This window comes from Panthera pardus, unplaced genomic scaffold, assembly GCF_024362965.1.
Source record: "Panthera pardus isolate Hobbes unplaced genomic scaffold, ASM2436296v1 HiC_scaffold_18, whole genome shotgun sequence".
Classification (NCBI taxonomy): Eukaryota; Metazoa; Chordata; class Mammalia; order Carnivora; family Felidae; genus Panthera; species Panthera pardus.
The window spans coordinates 31,224,808-31,242,598 of record NW_026526743.1 but is presented as its reverse complement, the minus strand read 5'-3'; the positions used below and the strand labels follow the sequence as shown (position 1 = coordinate 31,242,598).

At 35.6% G+C, this 17,791-nt stretch overlaps 1 protein-coding gene across 1 annotated transcript in view; it reads left to right on the top strand.

Moving 5' to 3' along the window:
* RPGRIP1L (RPGRIP1 like) overlaps positions 1–17,791 on the top strand; it is a 92,658-nt gene that overhangs the window by 23,536 nt on the left and 51,331 nt on the right. Inside the window, exons 8-14 of the mRNA XM_019455924.2 lie at positions 1,976–2,122; positions 3,444–3,517; positions 9,769–9,908; positions 14,778–14,884; positions 15,192–15,242; positions 15,925–16,104; positions 16,646–16,763. Of these exons, the coding sequence (XP_019311469.2) occupies positions 1,976–2,122; positions 3,444–3,517; positions 9,769–9,908; positions 14,778–14,884; positions 15,192–15,242; positions 15,925–16,104; positions 16,646–16,763 (817 nt within the window). The remainder of the gene's footprint in view (positions 1–1,975; positions 2,123–3,443; positions 3,518–9,768; positions 9,909–14,777; positions 14,885–15,191; positions 15,243–15,924; positions 16,105–16,645; positions 16,764–17,791) is intronic.

Below are 17,791 nucleotides of genomic sequence, written 5' to 3'. Positions count from 1 at the left end.
TGAAGGGTTAGACGTTTTTGCATATATCTTCAGTTCTAAGCATTTATGAAATAGCCAAGACAGACCAAGTTATAAATAGGTCAGTAACCAGGTTTTGTTCAATCTTTCTTTGATGTGTTTTGTTTTGTCACTGTCTCCCATTATCACAAAATATTTGAGACCCGTCATGTCAGCAGCTATCAGTGTACTTCTTTTAATTCTTGATCATTCAGGTCGACAATACTTGGGACCCTTCATCCCTATGGTTGCTTTACCAAGATTGTGGCCCTGCATGAATGTGCCATCAGAAGGTTCCTATTGATTGGCACTGCATAATTAGCATAGGTTCTGGAATTAATGAACTCCCAAACATTCCAGATGAACACAATTCGTATTAAACAGTACTTTCTCTGAAGTACTGAGACCAGGAAAGCAGTAAATTGATGGAAAGCATAGGGTCATCGGAAGCCTAAATTTACTATTGAATTAGATAAATATTTTTAAACTTGTACTCTGGTTTGTGCTTTCCATCCTGCAGGAACCTCCTTAAATGCAAAGTAATAACTGTCTTCCGTGTGAATATGAGGGTTTATGAAAGAAAGAAGGCTAATTGCAGAGTGGAGACGATAGCCCTGTCTACCTATAGATACAAGAGGGAAATTCAGAAAACATGGAGCTGAGGGCCATTTCTAACATGGGGAATTAGGAAAGAAAAAAAAAAACAATGATATTACCTTCTGTCACTTTGACCACCTGACTTCCATTCAACAGTGATGCCAGGTACTTCTTCCAGTACCAACAATTGTTAAGGGTCTGTTATAGCACAGGCTCCTCTTTTGAGGACTGATGTTGGGTAAAGAAAGGTTTGACAGGTTCAGACCAACAGCTTCAATGAATGAGGTAGGAAGCCCAGGAAAAGCTGGTTAAAGATAATGTGTTATTAATAATACCAAGATTAACAAAAATTGAACTTCAGTTACTCAATAGCTATGTTTATTTTAAATGATTGAAGAACTTCAGATTTTATCCTTTTTTTTTTTCTTGAGAGATGCTGTGCATGAACATGGGCAAGGGAGAGGCAGAGAAAGAAATCTTAAGCATGGCCACCTCCAGCACAGAGCCCAATGAGGGGCTCGATCTCACGACTGTGAGATCATGATCTGATCCGAAATCAAAAGTCATATGCTCAACCGACTGAGCCACCCAGGTGCCCCAGAACTTAAGTGATTTTAATTGGCACATGAACCATTACATGTTATGGCTATGGTCTCTATGAAAAGACTTTAATATCATCACCTGTTTTATTTATTAAAAAAAAAAAAGTAGGGACACCTGGGTGGCTCAGTCGGTTGAGCGTCCAACTTCGGCTCAGGTCATGATCTCATGTCATGGTCGGTGGAGCATGTGACTCTTGATCTCAGGTTGGTGAGTTCAAGCCCCACTTTGGGCATAGAGATGACTTAAAATAAGAATAAAAATTTTTTAATTGAAAAAACTTCAGTAACTATTTTACTGAATTGAAAATTTTAACCTAATTGTATTAAAATTAGAAGCTAGCCTTCTGTTAGGCTGTTTATATGCTGTGGTGACAAATCCTTTCAAGTTTCATTATCTGTGGTCAGCATTTATTTTTGACCCATGCGGCAGCATTTTTAGACAGCATGTCCAACCACTGTAACCACAACAGAAAGAAAAAAAATTTGCCAAAACCAATTTACTCACTGGTCACTAATCAACCAGTCAAAAACTAGAAGGAAGTAAAATAAAGGACAAAAAGTTTGCATTATGTGACTCTGTGCTAAGAAAACTATATTCTTTTCCTAACTATACACTTGGGTCAAGAGTGTCTCCACGGACAAGTAGCACATATACAGTGTTTGTGAGGTGAAGAATAAACTGTATAATGTGAACTTCAGGAGTAAATTCACTTATAAAATTGCAATCACTTATTTAACATGGAATCCAAAAATAATTTCGAAAAGACTTTGTTTTGTAGAAGCAGAGAAGTCTCCGGATCAGCCATGACGCCTTGATGGCAAATGGAGATGAGCTAAATATGCAACTCAAAGAGCAGCGTTTAAAATGCTGCAGCCTTGAGAAGCAGTTACATTCCGTGACATTTTCTGAAAGAAAAATAGAAGAGGTAAGCTCCCAAGAGGTTATTAGCCATTAGTTGTGTTAAAACTTCTCTGTAACTGTTTTGAAAAAGTAAAGTAGAGACATTCTAAGCAGTATATTTATTTAAAAATCCCAAACTACATACACGGTGCTTTGAGCACAGCAAAATATAGTCCGTTTGTTATGTGCAAGGCACATGAGTGCTTAAAAATATGTGCCAACATGCTGATATCCACTGTTCACCTAAAGGGTTGATTCTTGAGGAAAAAGAAAACACATTTTGAAACTTACCTGTGGAACCTAACTTTCTCAGCCTTAACATCTTATTAGCCATTTGAGACACCAAGACAAAGGAATACACATCTGTTTCTGGGGAGAAGGAAGGATATTCTGTTCCGCCACATCAGCAATTTTGTGAAATTATTTAATTTTTTTCCTAGGAAGTTGTTTGAAAACTCATCTTTCTATTATTATCACGACTCACATCTCCCAGCGAGCACAATCTCTTTCTGTGTTCTCTTAAATTTGTTCTTAAAAAGAATGAAATAAAGCAATGAAATAAGATGCTTACATTCTGTTCTGATCTTGGGAGAATCTTTACTGTGTCTCATACTTGCATCAAAAGGGAATTATGAAAATGGAAATGAATTTTAAGAGTACTCTGATCCATGGGAAAGGATTGTAACTACACAATATACTGGTGAATAAAACTTTAAACATAAATGCTAGAAAGAAATATAGAGAGCTACATTTTAGTCATAAAGGTATTAATGATAACCCTCAGTTTATTTCTAAAAATGTCATTCATCAGGATAAAGCAAGGTATACAATTTTATTTATTCATTCATTTATTTAAAAGATGTGCTGCCAGCTCTTTGTAAATTCCAGGTAACATAAGAAATTAGGTCTTCAGAGTAAATTGTGCTTAACGCAATTTATTTGAACCACGAACCAAAAGAAAGATTAATCCTTTTGTTTTTAATGGGCCAATTAGAAATTAACACAAAATTAATACAATGATGGAATTCATTGGGGAGGGAAGTAAAAAAATATGTTTCCCAGACTTCATAGCAAACTTTTAACACATTCTTTATTGAGTTTTGGCACATGTCAGCATAAAGCAGTGCATACGTTTCTACTAAATTAAAACAAATATTAATTTCGTGTTTACTTAACAACTTAGAAAAAATCAGTGCTAAATTAAATGCAGACAATATTAGTTGAGTAGTTAGCAGCTGCAATTTAAAAATCAAGACTAAAACATGTTAGCCTCCTCTCGTGTTATTTTATCCCCATGTAGTTTTGATACGATAATCACCTAATGTGTCATTTTCTTTTCATTTTAGTTGCAGGATAGAATTAATGACTTAGAAAAGGAACGGGAACTTTTAAAGGAGAACTGTGATAAACTTTATAACAGGTAAATCATGATACATGTGTTCTCTTGTTCTCTTCTTTAAGATGTTTTATATCAAAGCAGTAGATGTCAGAATATCTAATATTGATTAAAGAATTAGCAATGGGTGATTGTGAAAAATATATATGTATCATAAAAGAAAAATAGAAAAATAAGCTTTTGGGGAGCGTTTGTAATAAGCTCTTTAACCTGAGCAGTAATCTACGACTAGAAAACCGTTATCAGTTTGTATCATTTATTGAGCGTAAACCGTAAGTGAGCAGGCACTTTGCTAAATATTCTTCATATTAAAAGTTTCTCAGAGCAACCTGGAAATGTGGGTATTGTAAATGCCCATGTTAAGTTTATTTATTTAAATAACCTCTACACTCAACGTGGGGATCAAACTCACAACCCTGGGATCAAGAATCACATGCTCTACCGACTAAGCCAGCCAGGCGCCCCTCAAGATAAATTTTTAAGAGCTACTTCAATTTTGTCTTTTAATCTGCTTCATAATTATGGTATTTTAAAAATGAATCCCTTCTGATAATTTTAGAAACAAAATTCTGTACCACAGCTAAGTTTAGTTAAGTGGTACAGATATCTATCTGTGTGCGTGTCTATGTATATATGTGTATTTTTAAGTCTTTTCAGTATGTGATAACTGATAAAGGGTAAATACAGGCTTACATGAAAGTAAATTTAGTATACATACTGGAAGATGTATGTTAGAGCAGATATTCAAAGGTTGCTTCTATTGATAATATTCTGAAACGTCACAAAAGAGCCATCTGATGTACCGACACACTTTTTAACACTGTGGGTTTTTTTTTATGTTTTGTAAACTCAATTTACATTTTATAAGGTAAACAAATACCTAAAGAGTATAGAGATAGGCTGTTATTTGTTTTTACTTTGAAAAGATACACAGATTAATGTTAGGCATCATTCCAGTGGCACGGATCATCTATGTTGTTTCCCTACTAGTGTTGATGGTCCTTACACGAAGTGGCTCATGATGTTAAGAGTTATCGATAGCAGGGGCACCCGGGTGGCTCAGTTAGTTAAGCATCTGACTTCGGCTCAGGTCATGATCTCGCATGTCATGAGTTCGAGCCCCATGTTGGGCTCTGTGCTGACAGCTCAGAGCCTGGAGCTTGCTTCAGATTCTGTCTCCCTTTCTCTCTGCACCTCCCCCACTCACACTCTGTCTCACTCTCAAAAATAAACAAACATTGGGGCGCCTGGGTGGCTCAGTCAGTTAAGCGGCCGACTTCGGCTCAGGTCATGATCTCGTGGCCCGTGAGTTCGAGCCCCGCGTCGGGCTCTGTGCTGACAGCTCAGAGCCTGGAACCTGTTTCAGATTCTGTATCTCCCTCTCTCTGACTCTCCCCTGTTCATGCTTTGTCTCTCTCTGTCTCAAAAATAAATAAACGTTAAAATAAATAAATAAATAAATAAATAAATAAATAAACAAACAAACATTAAAAAATAAAAAAATAAAAAACAGTTATCAATAACAGATTCAGACATCAGTTAAAATAATATCTGGGGCTCTCTAGCAAGGATAGACTGGTTAAAAACCTTTATGTGGTTCTGCCTTGGACCCCTTCCAAATCATTTGGCCCTATGGCTTTGTTCTGGCCCCTCTCTCATCAACCCTGATTAATTTTACCTAAAGCATTTATTATACCTCCTTTTTGTTTTTAAGTTTGTTTACTTATTTTGAGAGAGAGGAAGAGGGGAGGAAGAGAGACAGAGAGAGAGGGAGAAAGAGAATCCCAAGTAGGCTCCATGCTATCAGTGCAGAGCCAGATGTGGGGCTCAAACCCAAGAACCACGAGACCATGACTTGAGTTGAAATCAAGAGTCCAACACTTAACCGACTGAGCCACCCAGGTGCCCCTATATTCTCACTTCTATAGAACAATACAAGGTTTATATTGATATATATCTAAGGATTTGGTAGTTACGTGTTTGAAATTTCCAAATTTCAGTATATAGATCACACAACCACTGCATTGTAGGGCAGAGAAAATAATGTTATCCCCATATTTTAGAGATGAGGGAATCGAGACTCAAGAAACTTAAATTAAGAGACTTGTACGGAGTCACACAGCATTGCTGAGACTCCAGTAAAGGACCCAAACCCAATTCTTTTGACTCTAAAACTTGATTTGTTTTCCCCCTGTGCTTCACTATCTCTCTAATTTTAATTGCATTGGAAAACTGGTTCTGTGGAAGGGAAACATTCATGGAATAATAGAACTACCATACATCCAGAAATTTTTATTGATTTATATTTATCTTCAACATCTTGTAATTTCAAATAATTTAACATGGTCTTAATACAAGAAAATAAGTGCCATTTGGCCGTTACTTATACTTTTCCTACTTCCCTATTTGAGGATTTACTGAACATACCTTCTGGGAATAAAAAACATTAAACTTAGCTGGGAATAATGCATAACTGGAATTTTGAGAGGAACATGTTTTTCTCATATTTACTTTCTCACCGTGAAACTTTATCTTTCCATATTAGAAGATGATCTGAGAGGGTAAATCTGACTTTGAAGGGTTTTTTTTTTTAATGTTTTATGCTTGAGCTACATTTTTTCCTGTCACATTAAAAACAGACTTCATTATGCTGCTTACACTTGAATTTTGTGTGAGGTATATGGAAGTAAATGTGTGTAATGAGTGTCAAAACATTTTGTGTCCAAAAAAAAATTAATGTCACTTAAGCACAAAACCCAGCAAGCACACATGATAGCAAACAGAACTGTAAAATTCTCTAATACAAATTTTTAAAATATAATATGCTTTCAGAAACAGTTGGAGAAACTTCTACAAAAATCATTGTCATCTTTAAAATTCTTTAAAGCTCTTGTATTCCATGGCACTGTTACCATCATTGCCAACAACTAGTGCTCATCAAAAACTAAATAAAATTTACTCCGTTTGGTTAGTCATAGTGATAGCGTGTTTTTAAAAGGAGAGCATTTGTTTGTTATTCAAAACTGGCTAGTTTTCAGGAGAAAAATATGATTTGCAGATTACATTCTCATCTTCCTTTCCCAAATGAAATTTTGAATGTGTTTATTACTTGACATATGACATATTAGAGAATCATCTGGTAAGATAAAACCCTCATGTTAGTATTTGGAATGAGCTCCTTTTAATATGAGAAAACATTTTTGATACAATGCCAAGAAGTAAGTATAACCTTATTTAAGAAATACTCCATTTGAAAATTCAGAATAAACTTTTTTGCAATTAAATCTATGTGGTCAGAGAGAAACTATGCTACGATATTGCAAAGCTGTGCCCATCTTTGAAGTTAGTATAGTTTTAGGGTGGTAGCACTCATGAAGACAATAGTCCTTCAGCTGTAGTATCTATGTACGAATAACCTGGAAAACAGCAAAATGTAGCTTTTACCACCCCTTTGGAACTTCCCTCCCCCAGCCTCGAGCCATCACCATCCAATTCAGATTTAGTCAATTTGGGACAGGATCCAGAGAATCTGTTAGAGGTGGTTTTAAGGCATTAACTCCCTGAGAGACACTAATACCTATTTTAAGAAAAAAAAGACTTGGTCTAGTTTTTGAAGATGGTATTAACCATTTTTGAGAATTGGGTAAATCAGGTTTTTACAATGTAATTAGTAGCCATCTAATATCCAAAATTCAATGGAGCCCTGCTGACCACCCGTAGATTTTCTGGGCTCCCTTTCTGTAAAGTGAGCACCTGTCCCCTGCAGTCTTCTAGGAATCATGAAAGCCCATATGATCAAATATGAGCACTTTGTGCTTCTCAGAAATCAAACTGAGTACATTCGGGGCATTATTTTCTTTCAGTAAGTGAATTATCCCTATGTAAATATGTGTTTAATTTCCATTAGGTCCTAACTAAAGTATCTGTGGATTTCTTCATGGATGATTTAGAGCTTATTCTTCCCTCTCTTTCACATTAGGGTGCCCTTAAACATGGGAATAAATAGAATTTCTTCTGCAAGAAAAAAGCCTTAGGGTGGAGATGAATTCTTTAGCTCTTATTTCAGTCTGATCATGTTGTTGATCAAGAGTGTGTAAGCTGACCCATGACCGCCAGTGGACGTGCCAGTGAGCACAGGCACCAATGGACATTCAGCTGTGGATGGACATTTTCTCACTTCAGCAACATAATGTAACAAACGAAATGTGCACACAGACCAACTATGATATCCCCCCCCACCCCACCCCCAGTTGTCACTGTAGGCAATATACAAAAACATTTTCATGAATAAAAGGTTCTCAAAGACTGTTCTCATATGCAGATTTAATCATGTACACAGCCTTTACAAAGAAAATGGAGCCAGATGTGGTTCACCATTTATAGTTACACAGATGGCTCCAAGCATAGAGGAATACAGTAAATTCAAAAGGAATTCCTCATGAAACTCCAGTGGAATGTAATCCTAAATTTAGAGGGAAGATAGCAGTGGACTAAATTCAGATTGACTTATGCTGATTTACACTAGTATTTTGTGGGTTTGGAAAAACCAGGCTGCTAAATTGTTCTTAATTTAAACACATACAGCTTCTGATGTTTCTGCCAGATTAACTGTTGGTGATCTTTTTGCTGGTACTAATGCTATTGGAACACTACTGTTTCTAATTTTTGGCATCTGATATAATGTATAATTGTGCCTATTTCATCATGCTAATTTTTTTTTTCCGGGTAGTACATGTTTTTAATAATACAAGACACACGCGCGCGCGCACCCCCCCCCCCCACACACACACATACACACACACCCATATACCCACATACATACATATGTGTGTGTTTGGTTTATATAATTTGACTAGACACAGAAATTATATTTGGTCTTTATTTTTAAAAATGAAAATGTAAAGGAATATTCTTTAATATTTAAAGTGCATATTTTGTTTGGATTTCATTTAAGTCTAGGTAATTGTACCTTTGATCAAATTAACTTAAAATATTGGTATATAGGTTCATGCATTTTTTAAGGTTCCATATGTGAAATGAGAACATTGATAGAAGAAACAGATGTCATATTTAGAGAAACTTCTAGAATTTCATTTATTTTTAAGTTCATATTATTTTAAATGCAATAAAAGCATTCAAAATGTAAAATAGATACATAATTCTGTTCCTTTGAAAGCTATGCCTCCCAGAAAAGTATCTCTTTTGGAATAAAACCTCAAGACTAGCTGGGAGCAGCATTAAGGGCAATTTTCAATAATAAGTTTTTCTTCCATTTGCTTCATCATCAGTACAAAACCAGATTTTATAAATTTTTGTTTCATTTACTGGGTTTAAAATAAGGAGAAGGGTCAAAGCTGCTGATAATTATTCAGTCATATCAAGCTTCACAGATAATAGTTTTCTGCTGAAATACAGATCAAGATCAGTTTTTCCAAAACCTGGCTATCACCTGCAGAAGCTTTATAAAACTCTGGATTCCTGGGCCCCAAGATCTTCATTTTTAAATCTCCCCAAGTGCTTAGTATAGCTGGTCCAGCACCAGTGTTTAGTTTATCAGCATTTGGAAACCACTGGCATAAATGAATGTTGGGATTTAATCATGAGTGGATTTTAACACTGGTTTAAAATCTTCATCATTCTTACCAGGGTGTTCTTACCAGGTTTTCATCCCAATCACATTACAAGTAAAACTTTGTTCTTAGCCTGTTAATGCGGTTTAGTTTTTTAGGACAAAAACTCCATTATCACTACCTCATAATAGCAGAGTTGCCGTCTTGTATTTCGGCGTGTTATCATTTCATGGCTGAAATTTCGTGAATATGGTATTAGCACGGACTCTGTAAAAGTTTGAGATTCTAGAAGTAGAGATCAGGTGGCGAGCCCCTTTTTCTCGGTTTTAAGAGGGTTTGTATGTGGGAGAGAATAGTTTTATCCGAGGCTGATGGCTGAGGTTTGGAACTGCGGATTCCTCTGGAGTATGTACAGTATCTGAATTCCTTTACTAGTCCCACAAAAGCTGCACGCTGCCAACTTTTCTGACTGGAGAGCTCTAAATTAAGGCCAGTTCCTTTGCTCATCCCACAAAGCCTTTCATGTTTCCTAACCGCAGCCTGAGAGAGGCGCCTTGGTTTCAACAGCAGCAGACCAGCATATGTTTACTTAATTCCTAAGACATGATGACAGTGGTCTCTGTGCCACTAAAAGCTTTTCTCTTTCGCGTTCTCGGTCGAGGCCGATCTCCAGGCTCTCCTCTGCATGTCATGTGTGTTTTGCAGTGCCTTCAGTGCTGCCCACGAAGAGCAATGGAAGCTAAAGGAACAGCAGCTCAAAGTGCAGATCGCTCAACTCGAGACTGCCTTAAAGTCTGACCTAGCAGACAAAACTGAAATCCTTGACAGAGTCAAAACCGAAAGAGGTACATACAAAACCACTACTGACTTGTCTCAACAGCCATCCACTTCCATGCGTTTCGCGGTCACTTGAAATTTCCGTTTACTCAGCCTCGCGTAGAAGCCCAAGGAATTTTTTTTTTTTTTTTTTTTTTTTTTTTTGGTCAGAGATACTGTCATTTAGGTGGTCTTTTAATTTTTTTGTTGAGCCTTCTTGTGTTCAGCAGTCAACAAGCATTTCTGAGCCAGGCACCGTTCTAAGTTCTGGGGATACAGCAATGAGCCAAGCCAAGGCCTTGCCCTCACGCAACATAAATTCTACAGAGAGAAACTGACAGTAATTAAACAAGCATGCCACATGTCAGGTGGTGGCAAGGGCAGTGGGAACAAAAACAAAGCAGTGTAAGATGACAGAGTAGAGAAACAGTTGCTTACTGGTTTTGATAGGTCAAACAGGGACGATCTCTGTGATAATGAGATATCTAAATCTACTCTGTGACAGTGAACTTAAATACCAGGAAGACTTGCCAAGATGTCCCTGCTAAAATAATGATCATTAATAAGTTTCATGTCACAGATCTCACCCCTCTCATCTCAGGGAAATAAAATAATCATAATTAAAGTAGATGTCTGATTTACTAGATTATACACCCAAGTGCACAACAGGGGAATTGAATTATTTGCTTCAAATGTTGTATCTGTTGTTCATCCACTACGCAAACCAAGTGATGTGATAATAAGGTTGCTTCTTTTGAACATTTGTAATTCTGTTGCATGCAAGCGTTTCAAAGTTTAATGCAGGCTCCGTTAAAAAAAAAAAAAAAAAAAACAAATTACAAATGTAGTCAGTACTCTATTTATTGATTTAGCTCACAATGCCATATTTTATTAACTATAAGAGAGAGTTTTTTTCCCATTTTGACATCTCTGAAATTGGGATGCATCTTATAAATGATAACATTTTAAAATTATGGTCTGACTTTTTCCAACACTCTAGGAAGACTGTAATCAGAACATTTCTTACAATAGATGTAGTCTTAATTTCAATGAAACATATGTGCAGTATTTATTTGCCAAGTGGTTAAATTTCATGAAAAATTATTTGTGAATTTTTCTCAAGAATATTGTGAGGAGAATGAAATGGTGACATGATTGGTGACCGGGCAGGTATTTAAAAGTTTTGATGTCAAAGATGTATCGTTCCTGATTTTAATGTGGTACTTAACCGAGTACTTTTGTTTAATAGTTGCTCAGTAAATTCTTGTTGACTGAAGGAAGGAGAAGCACTCTATATTCCCCGCTTTTTTCCAAAAACAGATATAAACTGCTCTGAAAAGAAGAGAAATGAAAACAACCTGTCTTATTTCTGTGCTTTCTGTATTTCCCTAAATATCAAGAATTTCAAAACTCTTATCTCTAAACATCTGCATTGGTCTCTGGAAAGAAACTCTTAAGGGAATAGAATCTTGGTGGTCTTTTTTTAAGACCTACCTGTTGTTGTTTAGTGATTTCCAAAGATTCTTTTAAATTATTAAAATTACAGTTGCAAAGTTATTTTAATCCACCGAATCCATTCTTATTTTTTTCACTAGCTTTTGTGTCTTCTTGGATTTTTTGAAAGATTAAAAATAATTCACGTATACCATTAAAAAAATCCAGTGAACAAAAAAATTTCTAGAAGTCACTCACTCCCACACCCCACAAGATAATCACTATTAATATGTTTATGTTTGTCCTTCCAGAGTTGTTTGTATGTGCACAGGTACAGTTTTTATAATGTGCTTTTTGTCTTTACTATGTTATGAAATCGTTCCTTGAGTATAAGTGTAAACCCACATCATCATCACTTATAATGTCTGTCCTGGTTTTCCATGTGAGGATGTACAAAAAATTGCTTAACAATCTTCTACTGATGAATTTTTAAAGAGTTTCAGTTTTGTTAAGTATCATAAACATCTTTCTACACAAATCTTTACACATTTATTCAGTTGTTTTCTTAAGAAGAATTGCTAGTACTGAATCTTTATTTTTAAGTCAACTGTTATTTTAGTTATTTTGCTTGAATACCCGAAGTTTATAAGTCTAATGACTGAAGTTTGGGATCGTTTGGTGAATATGTTACAGTGGATTATAAGAAAAATATTACAGCCTTGAACCATTTTTTTTCTGGGAAGTACTAAACAAACAAAAAAAAATTGAAAATCTCTTTATAAGGAAATCTTTCAATATGTAGAAAGTTCCTTTTTGTCTTACAGATTTTGAAATTGTTTCATTCCACTTTGAAGTCTCTTCACACATTTACCTTTTCATTTGTCGAGTGTTCTTTGCCAGAAGATGTTTCCCTGGCTTCTTAGACTCATTCATCTAACTGGCAAATTATTTTTAGAGAATACTCACCTCTTTATTCAAGGTACAAATTAGTTTCAGATTGTGTGAATATGTGGGGGAAGAATATGTAAATGCAGTTTGCATTTGGTTAATGCTTAAATTAACTGCATGTGTTTAAGGGCCCTGCTTTTGAAAGTTCCTTTCTATCTTTAGCTGAAATGCATAATTCAGCATAATGCATATGGTTATATTGATCACAGCTGAAGATATTAGCACAAAGGAGCTCTGAAAATTGTTTAGTTGGATTGTTCTCCGCACTCTGCTTATTAATGGTGTGCTTGAAGAACATAATTTTAAAAGAGTGAAATGTTATCCCATTTGAATAAAATGCTGTTTAGCTTAACCTGCTTTTTGTCAAATCATAAGGTAAGGAGGTTATTTTTCATCTTGTACAGGATGCTTTGATTTTTCTTATTATAATCCAGCAAGGCTATCTCTTGTTTGAACTACAGCGTCTCCGGGCTTCTTAAAGACCCAGGAGTCGTATCCCCAATAAACAGTTTGAGAAAGGAAAAATACTGTGGATAGTTCTACATAAAATCTAGTAGAGAGAAAGTTACTCATATTCAGTAATGTCTTCCCCCACTAATAAGCTATTTTCCCACTACTAACACCCTAGTTTTAAAAATATCCATGAAACGGGGACATTGTTGACACAGAAATCAGCAAAGGAAGAAACATTTGAATAAGTTCATGTATACCTACTAGCATTTCATTCTCAGAACCCTGCTCTGAAATATTGAAAGAAGAGAGAAGCAAGAGCATGAAAATAGTAATCAGAAAACGCTCTATCTGGGGGAAGGGGCAATAGTCCTGTCCTTTACACTTTACCTCGTCATCAGAACCCCTAACCCGTTTGCAGGCCAAGAAGGAAACTACCTTTAGTGTTATATTTTTCTTACTATATTTACCTTTTTTCTGTTACCTAACCATTTCTATGTAGATTTTTTAACCTAATCAACAGAAAATAAAGTGTTCTGCATTCTTACCGTACTCTGTAACTGAAAAAGTTGTTTATCTCCTCTAATAATTCATATTTACCATTAATCCTAATTTTGAGTTGAAAGACAAATAGTTGACCTTTACCTTCAAAATTTCCAAGTAATGTTCACACTTGTGAACTCTTGTTTAGGTCACTAAATATTAACAAAAGGATAACCTTTTAACTTTTCATCGATAAGATAAAAATGTTTATATATTTGATATTAAAATGTCTCTGCATACTCTAGAGTCACTTTTTTTTTTTACTTTTTAGTTTTCCAGGAAATATGTCACATTAAAAATATCCAAATTCAGTCCATTTCTTCTTAATTATGTAATTTACTATTTTTACTTACATGTAGTATATATATCCCAAGTTAAATCTTGGGAACACAAAAGCATTATAAAAGTCAGAAATGTATTTTTGTATAACATGCATTCAGCGTGCAAATGTATTCATGCAAAGAATTCTTGGCAAATGTGTTGACTTGCTTTTTTTAAGAAAAGGAAACAAAAATGTACAACTTGAAGACTTTTGATAAACACAAATCTTTGAAACTAGGATGAAATTAGTGGAGACACTTTGGATGACATGGTTTAGAGTTAGTGAACGGGGAGCCAAAAAGGAGGACACCTGACCCCGACAATGAACTCTGTTGAAGAGTACGCTTAAGAACATGAGACTAAAGAATACATTTGTTAGCTTGCTTTTTTTTTTTTTTTTAAGTTAAGCGTATGTTGAATGCAGGGAGTAAAAAATTCGTCTCTTCATGGATTTATTACTATTTTCTGTAGCTCTGCTCTGTGCTCCTGATTGTGGGTCAAGGCAAATGAGAACCTAGGTGAAAGTAACCTATCTCTATTCCTTAACGAGAGCTCTGAGTCCATGTCTTACTAATTAACAGCATGAACTCAATGAATAAAGAACACACATGAATTATTACTGATGCTACCATGCCCGGGCTAAGAATCCTTTCCTCCTATCTTAGCAGATTTGTTCAAAGTGTGGTTGATTAGAATTACAGATTTAGTTATCACCAAAGAAATTATGTTGTTTTACTAAAAAGACTTAATGCTAAATTGGAAAAAGAAAACTCAAGGAAGTCAATTAAAACACTAAAAGACAAAAAAAAAAAAAAAAAAACACACACTTTTTTTTTTTTTTTTTGCATGCCTTTCAGGACCCTTAATAAGTAAGTAAAAATCATAGATTTAGAAACATATTTTCTTAGGTATTTTAGATAGAATGTTCCTTTGAAGTCCCAGAGGCCCCAATTTCCTTATATTAATACTATGAACTTCAGTCTTCAGTTTTTGATAAGAAACTGGATCATATGGTAGACACATGATCGTGTTCATTTGTTCCTCATTCTCCTGCTGCCTTTGTCTAGGTGCTAGCATAATTTCCTCTCTGACCAGAGCAATGCTAGATCCAGCTTGGTGTGTATCAGGAATTAAATTAATTTTAAATGTGTTCTTACCTCATGCTCTCTTACCTTTCTAATGGCATGGACTTTATTTTTAAGACCAAAATGAGAAACTCATCCAAGAAAATAGAGAACTACAGTTACAGTATCTGGAACAAAAGCAACAACTTGACGAACTTAAAAACCGCATGAAGTTTTACAACCAGGTGAACTATTTTCTTATTTGGGAGATAAACTCCAAATCTGTATCTAAATATTTTATACACAGAGGAAACACTGTACTACAAAGCAAAAGAAGACAAATATATGACTTGGTTTATTAATTCATGGTTATTACGCAGCTTGCATTTCAGAAGGAGATTCTGAATAGTCGGAATGTCTCTTTTACTTAGTTTATTAATTCATGCTATCAGGCAGCTTATGTTCCGTGAGGATAATCTGCATAGTTGGAATGTCTCTTGTACTTTCCATTAATATCTCATTGTGAGCTTTTACTCACTCTGTCTTTTGCAGGACAGTGATATTAATGCTGATGAATTGAGTGAAGCTCTCCTGCTTATAAAGGTAACTTTCTGAACTTCACCATGAATTTCATGTCTACATATAACTGTTTCAGCATAATGATGACCCTTGTCTGTAACCCTTATACTTGGAGAATAAATTATTCAGGAAAGTGGTCAGGTGACATTTACTTACAGCATATACATATTTCATAATGACATCAAAATTACATTAAAATAGACCTCAAAAACTCTTATTTAAAGCACTTTCTCCAACTGTACAAATATTTCACTTTTACACACCTCACTATAAAACTAATCAACAATTTTGTCCTAAGAGACCTTGGTACACCCTATTATCTTAAGTAAAATATTGAATTATAAATGTTACCAGAAGATATTTTTTCAGTTCTAGGATATTCTGTTATTTATAAGAAGACACGAGAAAATACATTTCTTTCCCTTTAGATCAACACTGTGTAGCATTTAATCAATTGAAGAAATAGAAATAAATGTACATGATTCTTCTTCATGTCATGAAGTAATAAACTGTTTTTTGAATTCTCTGTAATTGTTCCAAATGTCTATCTAAATATATTTTCTGTATCAGGATTGTTTTATTCCTGATGGAAAATGGAAATATATCTGCTTTCAATTAATGATTTTTCCTTGCCATATCTATATTAATTCACATGATTATATTTTAGAAACTCTTATTTCAGTAAGAAAACATGTTTCTATTTTAGGCTCAAAAGTCACAAAAAAATGGAGACCTTTCCTTTTTAGAGAAAGTAGACAATAAAATTAACAAAGATCTAGAACGCTCCATGAGAGAGCTACAAGCAACTCATGCAGAAACGGTGCAAGAGCTTGAAAAGACACGAAACATGCTAATTATGCAACATAAAATTAATAAAGATTATCAGGTAAGGTGCAACACTAACTCGGGAAAATAGATTTTCCTTAATGATCAACTGATGATTTACTTCTCTAAGCAGTGTTATGTATTATCATCTGTTATAATCTCTTATCATTTATTACCACATGCCTGGAATGTGGCCTCGTAACTAGGTACTCAGAGTCAGTAGTTGAAAAACAAACTATGTTTTCTTTAAGTCCCTGGTTTTAGAGACCAAACACCAGCAACGAATTCACCTTTGCTCGTATTAGCACATTCTGCAAATGGGTTATAGTTATCCTGAAGTCCTGCCACAACCACGTGTGATTGTAGCCTGTAACAAACGGGAAAATCACCTCCATGGGAAGAGATCTCGGGTTTTGTTAATTTTACTTCTGATTTATGAACATTGCCAAGCATAATTTTCTAAACCGTGAGCTGTTTCAGAAAACCATGGTTTACAGCTCCTGGTATCTCCAAGATCTAGGAAAATGCTTGTCATGGTCGCTTTAAAAAATGAAAATGGAACTAATCCTAAGTATTGAGACTTGTTATCTCCTCTTTATTAGATGGAGGTTGAAGCGGTGACCCAGAAGATGGAAAATTTGCAGCAAGATTATGAACTCAAAGTGGAACAGTATGTTCATCTTCTCGATATCAGAGCTGCACGCATTCAGAAACTAGAAGGTACGATGCGCACAATTCGTCTACAGTAACTAGACGAGTAGAGTTTACGACAGTTGAAAATGTCGTCCAAATCTACACTCACGATTTCTTTTTGCTCTATTTTTTTTTTCCAATTCATAGCTGTAAGGAGAATTTACCAGAGAGGTTGTTTTTATCTGATTCTTTTCCACTCAAGAATTTTTAGTAACTTTCTACTGCTTTTTGGATCCAGTGTTGCAGGCTTGCAAGATTGTTGCAAGATTTCAAAGTAGTTTATGGAGCACGGCAGAACTAACTTTACCACCTCATTTCGAGTTTCTCTTCTCAGCAAGCGATGCCTCGCAGCCAGACAAGTCTGCTTGCTCTTTGTCAGATTCACCTTTCTCGGTCCTGCCACTGGATCTTTGTCCCGCCTAAACCTCCTTTATAGCCAACGTACGCCCTTTTTACCCTGCTTCGAAATCTAACCAAATGCAATGCACGCCTCTGCCAGGAAGCTGGCTCTCATCACTCCTAACCATTCATGCCTCTACTTGAAATGCCCTTACAGTGGTTTCCAGACTTAGGCAAGTATGAAAATCATGTGGGAAACTTGTTTCAAATGTAGCTTCCTGGGCCCTATCCCTGGAGATCCAGAGGCCCGTGATGCTGCTATATTTAGAAATCCAAGCGACTCAGACGCAGGTGCAAGGCCACACTTTGAAAAACACTGCCTCGGTACTCCCCATCCTTCCTCTTATGTACTCGGAAAGTGTGTTTGGGGACTGTATTATGGAAGTGTTCTTTAGTGTTGGAGTTTCGCATGTTCCCTGTGATGGCAGGATACGTTCTTCCATGCCAAGTACTCTGTCTCTCTTTCATGTCCCCTGCCGTACAATGTTTAATGTGTGGATCTAGGCCAGCAGTAATTCTACACTCTGAAAAATCACTGAGGATCCCAAGGGCCTCTTGCTTCTATGGGTCATACTTACTATACTTCTAGTAAGAATTAAAAGTGAGAAATTTGGAAAATATTTATTTTATGTCATGCTAAAATAACAGTAGTAAAT